The following is a 15,238-nucleotide window of genomic DNA, read 5'->3' as shown; positions in this document are numbered from 1 at the left end:
GTACTAGTTCCACTGGYAAATTATTTMACTTCRAATGAAATAATCTGGCACCAATGCTTAGTGATTTTTGTATCAATAATTTACTTACTTAAAACAAAGTCCTGTATCTTGCTGAAAAGTTGCTTAAAGYTAGTTTTGTAGTATTTCAAGTGCACTAAAATATTTGCAGTAGATACTAGRCCAAACATCTAGGGAGATTTGCAATACTAMAATTTAAATCTGACAGTTAGAGCATGAACTCACTGCAGCTCAGACTCAGGAATTGTTAAATTAGCAGTGTTTAAGTTATTAGATGTTATTAACATAATTATCAAACAAAAGATCTTGTTAAATGGGTTTTAGCTTGTAGATTTCTGAATTGATGCTGTGTGATTTCCAGAGCCCTGGGGGCCCAAAGCCTTGCAGTCGCCCCCAAGCAGCCCCATATTTCAGTTGCTGGATTTTTATGTTTTTGATCTTTGAGATCAATCCAGATTGCCTCAAGGAAATAAACCTATACATACACATAGGAAAGCATGCAAAGTATAATTGGGTCATCATTTACAATTTCGTATTCACTTACGCAGAAAAATATTTCCAGTCTTATCTGTGGTTGTAGTTTTGATTTGATTAATTTTCAGTAAATTATGTTTTTGCATAACTTGCAGTTGAATGAGTTCAGGYCTGCAGAGGGTTGAGACAGATTGTAAWGTTTGGKATTTAATTCAGTGAAGTAGTGAGGTGATTTCTATTTTAAAAAGAAATGTGAGTAAATGTTTGTCTGGTTATGGTAGGAGATTATGGCATTCCTATGAAAAGCATGAGAATAGATCTCYACATTCATCTACAGAAACTTTACAGGWAAARAAACACTAACTTTACGTTCAACTTGACTGCAAAGGCACACTTTAAATTTCTTACAGAGAGTTTTTAGTTAATTTTTTGCAGGCAGGGCTGTTTTAAAACACCTTGTCAAAATCTGGTCGTAATGTGTGACAATGACCACGTCTGCAACCGTGCACTGTCACAAGGGAGTAAACCGAAGAGGGGGAGGGCCCTCATGGCGTCACAGTGTTGTTACAGTACCGTTTGGCTGTTCACCTTCCCTGTCTCCTCCCACTCGTCTCTACCCCCATCCTCCCTCTGCAGTGGACGTGCATCGCATTTGGAGCAGCAGGCAGCAGGTGGAGATGACATCATCTGCACTRCAGCACACTGCAGCACTGGGTCTGAACAAAGACATGTCAGCCTACTGCTAACTACCCCCGACTCTTTCCCTCCATCTCTGCGTTTGTATCTCTTCCCACCGATTAGGCGAAAACAAAATGAGAGCACAACCTTGTATGAAGGCATGTGCCTCAACCTTTTGACTCCCCTCTCAACTCCTGCACTCAGACCAGAGTAGGCTGGCAACTCCTCACCTCCCTACCGTCCACAAGCCAATATGTTGATGGGCAAAGATAAATACGGCCTAATGGGAAGCTGTACAAACACTCTGAGCAGTTTGCTGTTTATTATGAAAATGACGTGCTGATGTGGCAGGATGCTCACCTAGGCAGTGTACAGCACACAGAGGAATTAAAGGCAGGGGCCTCATTGTTGTTCCTTCAGCCCATTTTTCACAGTGCAGMATACTGTCACAGAGAGCAGCAATTTATCAGCCWGTGGCATTATGCTTTTTTTTCCCCGATGATAGAAGCTACTTGACCTCCTTTACTGTGTCTCACTGTGACATTAGCTCTCTATGGAGCCGTTAGCTGGGGGTGCCAGGATACCATAAAGCGCAAATGTCAGCGGGTCATGCTGTGAAGGCTCCCCACCTCGAGTCATCGGGTCCCTAATGCATCAGCGCCGGGAAAAAATGGCATGCAGGAAAAGATTTCTAAATTAAATTTTTATTGTTTGTCTATCTACATTTTTGTCTTGTATACTGGGTCCTTCTCCTCCCCTTCATCAATAAGCCAATAGCACACAGGCAGGGCATACACACACAGCCATGCTCTTGTCGCCTAGTTACCACTCGGCAGCAGGTTGCCACAGAAACGGCCTCATGGCAGCTAAATGGGGAATGCTAATGCAGTCTTCTATACTCCCTGCTGCAGTGGGCTCTCTGTGCCCATCCCAATCCACTGTCTGTACATGGCATACCTTAAGAGTGTGTACTTGCACTCTGAGGCTCATAAAGTGCCCATTTTTTTTGTTTTGTGCAACCGGACCACCTATGAGCTGCAATTTTTTGTTTTTATTCCCAACCGGCTTACGGATTAGCAGGAAACTATGTGAACTGCTAAACATCAGAAATGTAAAGTGCTGTTTAGCAGAAAACTAGAAATGTACCCATTTTTGAAGTTGCAACATGCCCTGCACCTGCTAGAAACTTCTGTATTGTTTATGAGAATCCAAGCTTTTGTCTTTATAAAGCRTATTCCATTTAAACGTTCTAATAGTGGGATAGTTTGATAACTTTACTGGTGAAAGATCTGAGCTAAAGATCCRGACTACTAATACACATTAAGTCTCAAACTCTTTAGCAAAGATCATGAAGTTTTCTACACAATGTTGTTTAGAAGTTAAAGTAGAAATGTAATTTTGTAATTTTAAACTGCTAACATACTGTTCCCATCTTAACATGTTTGATGTCAATGAAGATAATGTAAAAAAAACGCTTTACGGTGCTTTACATATGCTATGACATCAGTATCTCATTCTGGGATTTTTTTTTATCTGTAGAAATCAACTGAACATCTTCTATGACTGCCCCCAAGTGGTCAGATACTGTCATTAGCTAATAGCTGAAATAGTCAGAAAGTAGGTCAGGCTAGCATGTCTTCAAGCATTTAGCATGCAGGGGTGAGTGGATTTGTATTTATACAGATTAGCCTGAAATGTTGTATATTAATGTGKTAGTTGCTGCAACATTGCAGTATTATTTATTTAAATCTTAAAGCGGTGATGTATAYATGTGGTGAATATATTTTGTTTCATTCAGTTGGAGGAAGAGTAAAGATTATAAGATTACAATAATAAATATACGTCATTTAAGACTTACTTATGGARTTCGGTTTTGTTTAGTCTTGACTAAAATCCCTTTAATTCATTGGACCCAAATGATTTTTAATCTTAGCCACCAATCAAAGACACAATTATGTGAAACATCAGTTTAAGGGGATGCTGTGTAAGGAGGCCATGGTAGTGCTGGGAGGCTGAAATCCAGTTTGAAGCTACACAGAGCATGAAAGGTATACCTGAGGAGAATATACAGCCAAGAAGGCTTAAAAGGTTTTGTAAAGGCGGATGAAAAATGACAACGCAGTCAATRATGGGGGAATCTAGGTAGAACGTTAGTTCTTAAAATCTCTCAGTTTTATATAGAATCAATATATGATCAGATTTCTTGACAAGTTTCTTGTAAATTTCGTTGTATTATAAAAAATATAGTTTTTTGTTGCGCAGATGTCAGATCTGTGGCAGTAGAACCACTCTCATTGCCACAGACCTCTAGTAAAATTCAATTCCTGTCATCAAATGAGCCTCCATCCATCTTGATGGGGGAAAAGGTTGTTTTTTCAAGGACCTGAAATAGCTGTATAGGTTTTGATTTATGTTGTCCTGTCAGCTTCTTAATCTCTTTTCCAAACAGGTGCAGGGAACAGGGCCATWATGGGTTGTATCTAATCAGCTGGAAAAGACCTTCAGTAGAATGGTATCTCTAGAGTCTTGTCTGAAGTGGGCTGTCTTTCAGATTTTGTGCGTKCCCTGGAGCTTAACAGCTCTGTGAAAGAGGTGTAATGTAGAAAGTCATTTACAATTGACTGATGGGATGTSTAGTGTGACTAACTTTGGTCAAATTTTAAAAAAAAATTTACGTTCAGAAATTAATCAGTTGTGTAATCTATCTTTTTCTATTCTTTKTCTTTTCCTTAAGTGATTTTTTCCATTTATGCAAAAGCCGAGGATATTTCTCAGCACTTCTCAGTATTTCAATATTATTTAGAGTCAACACTAATATATTCTATATTTTTTTATAGAATTAAYAGCGCCAGTAATGAATTAAATTAAACTTTAAAAGTAATTGTTAATCAAAGGTCTACTGTCATCTGATTTCATCAAGCAAATGTAACAGCATAATAAATAACAATGACAAACAATGCTTATTCCACTCTGCAATTATAGACTAAATGGAGAAGTTTTAAAACTAKGAATTAAATGTTCAAAATATTTTTATCTGATTTAAAAAATCTTTATAAAATTTAATAAAAAGGCATTTAGAGTTCAACAGAATAACTGGTGTATGTTAGGGCTGGCCAATATGACTGAAATACGTTTCRCAATATAAACATTTTATTTTAGTCAATGTTGATAATTATTTATTATATTCTGGTTTAAAGYCCACAGTTTCCTCTCAAGCTGCTGTACTCATTTTCTTCTKTCACTCAATGCTATTTTTAAAATTTTTAAGCAGCTATGAGGCACAGTGGCAAAAACTGAAACTGTTGCTGCTCAAGTTACTCAACAGGTTGTTGCTAGGTAACCAGAGAGTGAGTGAGTTGCCAGGTAACCAGAGAGTGAGCGAATTAGCTAAACATCCTATCGGACGTACTTTCCGTTGATATTGATCACATGTCATTGTGATACTATTGTCATTGATTTATTATCCATCCCTAGTGATTAATAGTAAATATCAACTCTTGGGCACGCTATCTTTTAAAGTTTCTCATCGATAGTTTTTTYGTTTTCACTGGATAGGTTATTTATGAAATGATTATTATTGTATAGTAGGTTAATGAACTTTTCTTYCTCTGTAAAATAGAGTTGGACATTTGCTCCTAAATGGATGATTGTAAGCCTCCTGTTGTCACTGTGACATCCCCAGAACTCCTCAAAACACCATATTGGTGCAGCTTGTGGTGCATACTTGCGTTGTCAAGATTAAGGCCTCTTTGTGCTGGAATGAGCAAACTGACATTTTTGTTTCCTCAYAGCTGATGCTGATGCATTCTTCTTCTGTTTCCCACTTTTTGCCCAGATAACCAGTTCAGAATGTCAATCCTGGAGCGCCTGGAGCAGATGGAGAGGAGGATGGCGGAGATGGCCAGCCACCAGCAGGCAAGCAGTGCTGGGAGTGGCGGCGCTGGAGGAGGAGCAGGAGGAGGAGGCGGAGGTGGGGGAGGAGTGGGAGGAGGCGGCGGAGGAGGAGCCGGAGGAGGGAACAACAGTCAGTCACAGGTAAAAAGTCTCATCATGTTGGACGATTATTGTTGCACGTGGCAGAATCCAGCACGTTCATTAAACTTTTCTATCACTTATTGATGCAAATACTGCATGAAACCAAATATTTTTTTAACAGCAGTTTGTGTTTTGTTTTTGAGTGTGCATCTGGCCAGACGCAGGCCAGCAGCTCCTTTGAGAGCCGTGTTGTAGTGGTCTGTGAGAAGATGATGAGCAGAGCTTGCTGGGCCAAGTCCAAACATTTAATCCACTCCAAGACCTTCAGAGGGATGACACTCCTTCACCTGGCTGCTGGCCAGGGCTACGCCACCCTCATTCAGACTCTCATCAAATGGCGGTGAGAATGAAATTATCCAGCGTGCTCTGTAACCGCCACTGTAATTCATCATGACAGTGCATCACAACAAATATCGTTTTCTCTCTCTTATCCAGTACTAAGCATGCTGATAGTATTGACTTGGAGCTGGAAGTGGACCCTCTAAATGTTGATCACTTTTCCTGCACGCCTCTGGTGAGTAGTTTTATGACACATTTGATGTCACATAAAGTTTATCTGAGTAAACTTTATCCTCAAACTTTTTCCTTTGAAGAAAAAGTTTGCAACTTTTCTGACKTGTTTGCTGCTGTTCTTTTGTCTGTTTGCAATCCAGATGTGGGCGTGTGCGCTTGGTCATCTGGAGGCAGCAGTCGTCCTGTATAAATGGGACAGGCGGGCCCTTGCCATCCCAGACTCCTTGGGCCGCCTGCCCCTGTCAATTGCTCGCTCTCGTGGCCACACCAAGCTGGCTGAGTGTCTGGAGCAACTGCAGAGGGAAGAGCAGCAGCCGCCCGCCTCTCTACCGCCAACGACTCGCATGTCTTTCTCCCCRGCCCCAGATGCGCCCACCTCCGAYAGCTGGATGGTCAGCTGGGCAAATGACAGCATAGTAGCACCTGGCAGCAAGAAAGGAGGTCCTGCTAACACAATAACCACACCCAGCACCACCAGCYCCAACCCAGGTTAGTCTGATTAAAGAAAGATGTGCRCTACCTGAAGTGCTAACCTTTTCTCAGTTTTGCCACGTCACAGTGACAAACTTCAATGCGTTTCATTGGAATTTTATTTAATAGACCAAGACATGATTGTGGACTGAAAACAAAATGATTTATGGTTCATGCACTTTGTTTTAAATAAAAATGTACAAARTGTGGCCTTTACTCTGACACCCAAATCAAAAACCAGTGCAACCGACTAGCTGTGAAGGTCACATACACTGCAAAACCACATTTTAAAGACTTTTTGTCTATTTTCTCATGAAGATATCTCAGTATACTAAGATACTTAATAAGACAAAACAAAATTACTAGTAAACTTTTGAAAATATATGAAAATATATAGGAACTCTCTTTAAGTCAGTAATTCTTGAATATTGACAAAAAGTACTAGTTCGTCTGGGAGATATTTTTTTCATTTAACATTTTTAAGTGAAAAGAGCTGCCAGTGGAGCTTGTACTTTTTATCAATATTTAATAATGGACTTCAAACAGATTCCTATATCTTGCTGAAAAGCTGCTTGTAAGTTGATTTTGTCTTCATTCAAGTGTACTAAGATGCTTCTATAAAAAAGGTGAAGAGAGTTAAATACAGAGCAAATCCATGTAGAAAATGTCAAATCTGAAATCTGAGCCTGAAACACGCAGCCAGAGCTACAATCAACTGGTTTTGATCAGAGCACAATGAAGTCAGATGAAATCCACATTGACGTTTTGCAAGTCTGTAGTCTCGGCTTAAAAGTGCTAATGGAGTCTTCAGCTAACGGTGTCACTTTATCTTGTTTTTATTTTGCAGATTTAAGAAGGCCAAGATCAGAACCTTCTAACTGCTACAGCAGTGAGGGCCAGAGAGATCTCCCATTGGCTAAAAAACATAAACCCAACCCGGAATTATTTCATAATCGACCAGACAAGCCCATGTCTGTTCCTCTGAGCCTGGAGCAGCAGCAGCTCCACAAACTGTCCTCCAGCACTAAGAGCATGTCCGCGGAGGGCCTGAGTGCTGACAAAAGTCTGCCAACAGGAGGCAGCACTGGGACAACCAGGTGGAGCTCCAGAGAAAGTTTCTCCCACAGCAGCATGGGGAAGAAAGCGCTGGGCATCAGTGGAGGCAGCAGCTTAGGAAAGGAGAAGCTGGTCAACCGACTGCGGCAGCGGGAACAGCTGGGCATGCTGGTTATGGCGGACAGAGAAATGGCAGATTCAGAACTGCTGTCGTATCGAGAGGATCTSGAGAACCAGGACTGTCTCACGCAGATGGATGACCTGCAGGTGAGCAGAAAGAGTGAAAATATGGTGCAGCAGAAGGATAAATGTAATAGATGAACCTACAGCTATTTTAGATGTGATGTGCAGCCTTGTACAGTAACTGACACAATACTTACAGTAGACTGCAAAGACAAAACAAACAAAAAAAACAGATATATTAAGATATTTACACTAGAAACGAGATCAAAAATACTTGGTAAGATTTTGTGTTTTGTAACGTCTGGGCTATATTTATTGGCAACCCTGATAAAGAAAAGAAGAAAGAAAGGCTATCTTAATCTATCGCTAAAATCTATATTTTAATTTTATAACTCAAAAAAGCATGTTAGGAAATAGTTTTTAACCAAAACATTGGTGGCACACTGACAATTACTTGGCAGTATTCCAAATACTGGTCAACCGACTGGTCAACCAACCCATTTTTGGCCAGACAAACAGGATGAAGTCTTCATTTTTATCCATTCTTATTAGCACAATCTCTCTAAATAGTCCAGAGTCACAGCTTCTGTCTTCAGATCTCCATTCTTTGTCCTTTGGAAGGACATACAGATGACCTGTTCTCAATTTTCTGTCCACCAGACTTTTGTTGTTAAAACTCTCTGGTTATTTTTAAGGACTTTATGATGCAATGCCCTCTAACATCATGCCTCATAAATTATGAGGCACGATCTTCTTTTCCACATTTTCATCCCTTGTTCCACTCCAAATCCTGCTGGTACAAACTCTGAATGTAGGACAAAAAGGCTTTTTTCCTGACATGCCTCCCAAACAACCAACAGGTTGACAAGTAAATATTGCCTGATCTTTATTTTGGAAACCTTTTAACCTCCAGATGCCACACTATTTGCTTCAGGTCTCTAATTGTGAGCTTGGAAGAAATTGAAATTTTGACCACTCTGCATGGCGGCAAGATATATTTGAGTCTTTGTCCAACTTTGTTGACCCCAACTTTGGCTTGATTAGTAGAAAGTTCTACAATAACCCACAGTTTCCAGGTTGAATAGTTTTCTGTTCCTTGGTCTAGAACAAGAACTTGATTTGGACTCTTTACGAAATAGCCAAGTATCATGGACTAATATGCTCAAGTGTCMTTTTGAGTTAAAGCCACTGGGTGTTTGTGGTGTTATTTGCTATAAAATTTGAATAAAAGCAAAAGGCAAGATTGATAAAAGCGAAATATGTTGTCTTGTACCTAACACTGTCCATATTAAAAAGATTTAGTTAGCAAAAAGGCTCCAATTTAAAATTTAAAAAGTCAAATACAAAAAACATTTACTGTCTCTGATGCTGAGCAAAAATGTGTATTATTCAAACTCAATTMTTTCTATTTTTTCAAGTGGTAGCAACATTTTTGTCAATATTTCTTAAAATTTAGTGAAAATGTGCAGATGTGAATTGATTTTCTGCAAAGCTTRTGTGCTATCAGAGGTAGGGTGCTGTATGCATGCACAATATTAGCACTTCCTGCGTTTGGTAGGTAAAATACAACAAAGCAGCTTGGCACCCTGTCAGTGACCATCACTGCATAATAAACTCTACTTATTGATTGTCTTCAACAGCCAAGAAATCCTCACAGACATCCATATCAGTGTAATTACTCCTCCAACAGATGAAGTGCTGGATTAAGTATTTCTAGCCTCTAGCAATTTCACTTTTATTATTATTATCTCCCGTCCTGTCATTAAAATCCCAAATTATTGTCTCAGGGCCAAAAGCATTAAAACAAGTATGCGTAAGTAGTCTGCATGCATATATTATTGTGATGAAAATTKACCAGCTGGGTGCTGACATTAGTCATCTTTGTTTTTCTCAAAACATCAGGTAAACATGATGACTCTGGCAGAACAAATCATTGAAGCAACACCAGAAAGAATCAAAAGGGAGAACTTCAGCGCTGCGGACTCTGGGCCTTTAGACACATCGGCGGTCAGCACCACCATGAACTGGCTAGCCAGCTACCTGGGAGACGTRGAGCAGCTGCCAAGCATCATACACCTGCGGTAAGGAGGACCGTGGAAARGGGGAGACACAGCGGGTCTCAACAGACTTCACGCTGCTGTGATATATGCAAAAAAACAAGTTTTTTTATGTCAAAACATGAGATTTTGATWATTTTTTTCATATATATATTTATTTTCATATCACAAAAACTCGCCATGGGTATGTACTCTTTTAAATACAACCTTTGATTTGTAGATATCATACGAAAACCAAAAGATATATTAAATAAAGTTTGCATATCTGAGTAAAAACTGAGATGTTGTTTCATTTGCTCAAATACAAAAAAATGAAATATAAGAAAAAAAAAGGCTTGTGTTTAACTCTTTTGAATGTCATCAAAAAACATACTTTCTTTACAATTTTAAAGAAAAAAGACACAATGTTGAAGTGAGAAACAAAAAGAAACACTTTTATTGCCAAATCCATACAAGTATGGCTCTTGTGAAAAAGTTTTTGTCCCCCCTAGAGATTTATTCTGTTTATTTTCTCAAACTTAAATATTTCAGATCATCCAACTTATTTTAATTTCAAAGACAAAATCTGTCAATTCAAAATTTATTTCCAAACCAATCTACAACAAAGTAAACCTAAATTGTTACATTTAATTCAACCCCACTACAGGCTTTTCAAAGTCAGTTTTTGAAGTTAAAATCTGGAGCATTATTATATTTCAGATCATCAAAAGCAAAAAAAGAACCGATCYRGGTAACACTTCATTTGAAGGGGTGTGCATGACACTGACATAACACCTGTTATGACGATGAAATAGTCTGTATGAATGTTTACAACTGTTGTCATGAAGTGTCACCCTGTAAACAATGACACAGTTAATGCAAAGTTGCACTAAAAGTTGGATTAAAAGTACATTAAAAGTGTAAACTTTGCATTATTCTGTCAATAATGATCATTTTAATTCAAGTTAAAATTTGCATTAAGAGTCAACTTTGCATTAAAAGTGTTGTTTTTWACAGAATGACACTTCATGGCAACAGTCAGAAACATTCACTGGACTCCTTCATATTCGTGTCAATCTTATGCACACCACTTCCAATACAGTGTTTCCGAAATCTGTTTGTTTTTTCTGATTTCATCTCATAATGTCAATGCAGATTTATAGAAAATAATATACAGAGAAAAGTAAAATAGCTTAAAAGGGTAAATTAAAAAAGATCAATTGTGTTTTTTTGGTAGATCTCTGTACAATGAGCCACTGACACCATCACCTAACCCTAACCTGAGTCCTCGGGGGTCTCCGCTCAGAGAGGGCCCGATGGAGCGGACCGCGGTTCCTTCCCCGTCCGACTGGAGTGAGTTCATCAACGCCTCCAACAGCAAAGTGGAGCGAGACCTGGCCCAGCTGACTCTGTCAGACCCAGAGCAGAGAGAGCTGTACGAGGCTGCCCGACTGGTCCAAACTGCCTTCCGCAAGTACAAGGTACAGTCCCGGTGTTCAGGCCCTGAAAGCTGTCTATGCTGTAGCCCAGACTCATAGAGCTACAGGCTGAGGATTGGTGTAACTGGGTGGATCTGTTTTTGGATTTTAGGGATGAAGGATTCCCTTTAATCTGGCTATGGATTGAAGTTCAGCATATGTAACGTGGCTTATTACCTATTTTGTCTTGTGTTGTACTGTTTCTAACCATGGTTTCAACTGATTGATTTCAGTCTCTATTTTTGTCTAATTCTCTGTATGTCTATTTTTAACTGTATCTTAATATTAAGAGGAAACACAAATCTGTCCCTGTGGTTCCAGCATGGAAAAGGTGGCTTGAGCAGAGCATGGCCTTGCTTAGGGGAGCTGCACTGACCCCGTATCCCTGCATTATTTAGACACATTTATTAAGCAATGAGCTCCCACTTTGTCTTTTGTCTTTTTTTTCCCCTCGTTGCCCAGTCCCATTCCTGAACTCCCCACCTAYCCATGAGATACTTTCAATAAGTCTTATTATCACAAACTGTTCACTGTCGTTCACAGTTGTCTTTAGCCCATCTGCCAGCTGATTCTGAGGTGACTCTCTGTTGGGCAGCAGCTCACTTCCTCCACTGTTTGACAGGTGGTCTGTCCACAAAGTGTGCTCTTTATCTGAGGCGGTCATGCGCTAACCATGACAACACCTCGGCAAGCTACACATATCCTTTGTGGCAGAAAGGAGCTCCTATTGTAACTTCTTACCTGTCCCACTCTACTTTCCGACAGGGGCGGCCTCTCCGGGAGCAACAGGAAGTAGCTGCCGCTGTTATACAACGTTGCTACAAGAAATACAAGCAGGTAGGCAACGAACGCCGCGAAATTGCATCCATGTCTGAATACGTTTAAAGAGCAAACATTCGAAACGCGTCTTTTTTCCCCCCTCATTTACAAGCTAACATGGATAGCCCTAAAGGTAACTTGTTGGTCATATCCTAGCATGAAGCCACAGCACGACTTWCACCAAGCGACTGCTGACGCGTCGATGTGTTCTTGTCCTCAGTATGCACTTTATAAGAAGATGACGCAGGCCGCCATCCTTATCCAGAGTAAATTTCGCAGCTACCACGAACAGAAGAAGTTCCAGCAGAGCAGGAGGGCGGCTGTGCTCATTCAGCAATACTACCGCAGCTACAAGGAGTTTGGGAAGCTGAAGCCCCATCACCGCGGGGCTGCTGCCGCCCTGGTGCAGCACAAACTGAGGTAAACGCCAAGTAACGGGGCGTATTCGCTCTGCCGTAGACTGCAGGATGCGGCAAGAACCACTTCATCTTGCTACATAACGATAAAGTGGCAGTTAAATTATGAGGCTTGTCTGCAGGGCTGAAAAATGCTTGATGTCTCGAGTCATTTATCAACAAAATCATTAGCAAAAATAAGTTTGAGAGATGGTGTGTAATCTCTTTATGCTTATTAAATACATTGTGATTTGGATTTTGAGTTAACTCAAAGTGTTTCTGCTGTTTCACAGAGGGAGTCTGCTCTCGAAGAGGCAGGATCAGGCTGCCAGGAAGATCATGAGGTTCCTGCGACGCTGCCGCCACAGGTAGGTCCAAACGGCGAACCGAGCCAGCACTCTGAATAAAAGGGCTTTTCAAAAGTATTCAACCCTTCCATAACTTTTCAAGTTGCAACTATAAACTTTAATGTGTTTTATTGGGATTTTATGTGTTACACTAAGTGTAGTTGTCTATAGTGGACATTTGTAGTCAGCCCCCTTTTTCTCTGCCAACCCTAAATTAAGTCCACTTCAAATAAACTCGATGACTGAATCTTAGGGGGAATACAGATGTTCTGTGAAGGCCTAAGAAGCAGGTTACCAGTGACCAAATAATTGGGCAATTTGATATTTCGAAAATAAATTTGCTTAAGGAAAGATGCTAATTTCAAAAAAATTCTCATTTAAAAGCTTTGGTGCAAGGATGAGTGTATCAAAATTGATTTATTTCACATAACTGCAATGGAAAATTTTTTTGTTTGTTTGTTTTTTTGTTTTTTGCACCACACCAGTTACATGATCAACAACTGGATGTTGTCACTGGCACAAACCACAAATTACAGTGTGCCATGTTTTTTAATGACTTGCTGACCTGCGATTCTAATTGYGTTTCTTATTTAATGAAAACATCATATTTGTGACATTAGTGGAATATTGACAAAGTTTTGCACATATTTATAATGGAAACACAGCTAATGCTATTAAATGAGAAGCATCATGAGAAACCAAGCAATACTGAACAGTGAATCACCTGAAAACGAAATCTTTCAAGACATGGTCGCAACTGACAGGCCACAAAAAGTCCAGCTTATAGTTTACAGCAAGCAACTTGAGGTCACTCCAAAATAAAACTAAATGGCCTTCATGCCAAACTTTATGTGACGTGCAACAGCTTAAGAAACTTTCCAACATGAAAAACTGTGATGGCCGCATCACGTTTCCTCAGCAGGGACAGAAAACCTGTTTTGAGGTGACAGGAATGTAGATGGAGCTGAATTCAGAACAATTAGGAGAAAAATTGTGTCTGTACAAAGGAACAGAGGCATCACCTTCCAACAGGACGACGATACTGGACAAAACATTTCCTTTAACATCCATCGTTAGCCTGTCACATCAAGTCCCAATAAATACATTGACGTTTGTGGTTTTAACGGGTCAAACTGTGGAAAAGTTTGAAGGGATGTCAATCCTTTTGCAAGGCACTCCAGATAAACTTCTCCGTTTCTGCACAGACGTGTAGTTTCCATTTAAATAATCAATAAGCCACGATAAGAGTAACAGCAGCAAGTACACCCCTGTCTAATACCACTTAACTCTCAATCATTTCCCACCGGGGTGATATTGCACAGTGGTGTTCTTTCTTCCATTGTATGCTACTCTAACCAGATAATTTTGTCCATCTCTTTTTTTTCCTTTTGCTTGGTGTGTTAGATTTGTTTATTTATTTTTCATTTTCTTGAAAATAATCACTAGTTAGAGATACCCCCACCCCTAAGCTCCACCTTCCGCCCCCAGCCGCCCCTGCCCCTCCTTCACAGTGCCTACTGTGTGCTAATAGCTGTCTGGTATTGTTTTGCTGTTTATGCCAAGCCCCTTGATGGACCATAGACTGTTCAAGCGGGTGAGTGCAGCCTCAGCAACTCAGTTCGTGACTCCCTTCCTCTCTTTCTTTCTTTCTCTCTCTCTCTTCTTTACCTCTTTCTCTTCCCAAACCTCTCTCATGTTTTACTGTCTCTCTTAATAAAGCTCTTATCGCCTTCTGAAGTTTTATCCATGGCGGTCTATCCCTTTTTCTCCTTCCTCATGTTCTCCTCTCTTCCCTCCCAGTCCTTCTCATTTTCCATCACTGTTGCTTGATGCCTGCTTGCATGAAGGCTGCTGACTGGAGCCACAGGTGGACTGAGACGCTCAGATTTAGACCAGAGCCTTCCTTAACTAACAAAATGCTGATGAATGACAATGTCACTGCAACACTTACCAGAGACTTTTCTGATTCTCTTTATTTCTCTTTCTCTTCTTGAAAATTGCACTTTTTTTCTTTCTTTCTTTTTTATTTCATTTAGCTTTCTGTGGTTTTGCAAATTGCCAGTTTTACAGTGCGGGAAGCTTTTTCTCAACTCTTTTATCCTGCTGCATGTCAAGTGGTGACGACTTTGGGTCTTGCTCTTCTACTTTTAGGCATGCTATGAACCTGCTGTTCCTCTAGTAGCTGTCTCTCTGGCTGGCTGGCTGACTGACTGTATGCTCTATTTCAAGCCACTCGATAGACTGCGAGGGGAAACGTCATCCCTTCAATTTCTGCATACTAATCTCTGTGAAGCAGCTCTGTGGGATTCATAACTTTAAAAACAACTAGCTGTATTTTAAGGTTTCCTTTAATAAGAAAAAAGCTAACCTGATCTTAGAGCAATAGGTTCTTCTGCTAAATATAATGTTGTGGCACCAGTTCTCTTGTTGGGATCAGAGGATAGACTATATTTTGTGTTTCAATGATTTCACACACAAGATCCCAGTCTCTGTGTGACCTCTTCTGTATGTTGCAGCGCTTGCTTTCTGTACGGTAATCAAGCAGGATGAACTCCATGAAATTATACTGGGGGATGTCTTTATACTCCACAATCATTCCTTGAATCAAAAACTACATATATATATGTATGTATGTTTATGTAGTTTTGTATATGTTCTGTCATGTTACAGTCTTGACTCTGAAGGTGTTTTGGGGATTTTGTTTGCTAGACCAGAACAATGAAATGGAAGCGATG

General features: G+C 40.1%; 1 protein-coding gene across 5 annotated transcripts in view; it reads left to right on the top strand.

Annotated features, from left to right (window-relative positions):
- camta1a (calmodulin binding transcription activator 1a) overlaps window positions 1-15,238 on the top strand; it is a 393,081-nt gene that overhangs the window by 371,172 nt on the left and 6,671 nt on the right. For 3 of the 5 annotated variants that reach the window (XM_008414290.2, XM_008414285.2, XM_008414291.2), the window contains 12 exons: window positions 5,006-5,205; window positions 5,349-5,545; window positions 5,641-5,719; window positions 5,859-6,207; window positions 7,037-7,512; window positions 9,331-9,509; window positions 10,702-10,945; window positions 11,708-11,779; window positions 11,874-11,894; window positions 11,982-12,181; window positions 12,450-12,524; window positions 14,067-14,097. In XM_008414290.2, coding sequence (XP_008412512.1) covers window positions 5,006-5,205; window positions 5,349-5,545; window positions 5,641-5,719; window positions 5,859-6,207; window positions 7,037-7,512; window positions 9,331-9,509; window positions 10,702-10,945; window positions 11,708-11,779; window positions 11,874-11,894; window positions 11,982-12,181; window positions 12,450-12,524; window positions 14,067-14,097 — 2,123 coding nt within the window. The remainder of the gene's footprint in view (window positions 1-5,005; window positions 5,206-5,348; window positions 5,546-5,640; window positions 5,720-5,858; window positions 6,208-7,036; window positions 7,513-9,330; window positions 9,510-10,701; window positions 10,946-11,707; window positions 11,780-11,873; window positions 11,895-11,981; window positions 12,182-12,449; window positions 12,525-14,066; window positions 14,098-15,238) is intronic. The other 2 variants (XM_008414286.2, XM_008414292.2) reach the window with 2 other exon arrangements.

The sequence above is a fragment of the Poecilia reticulata genome, linkage group LG7 (assembly GCF_000633615.1).
Source record: "Poecilia reticulata strain Guanapo linkage group LG7, Guppy_female_1.0+MT, whole genome shotgun sequence".
In the NCBI taxonomy this organism is placed as follows: Eukaryota; Metazoa; Chordata; class Actinopteri; order Cyprinodontiformes; family Poeciliidae; genus Poecilia; species Poecilia reticulata.
This window is presented reverse-complemented; position numbering and strand designations above follow the sequence as displayed.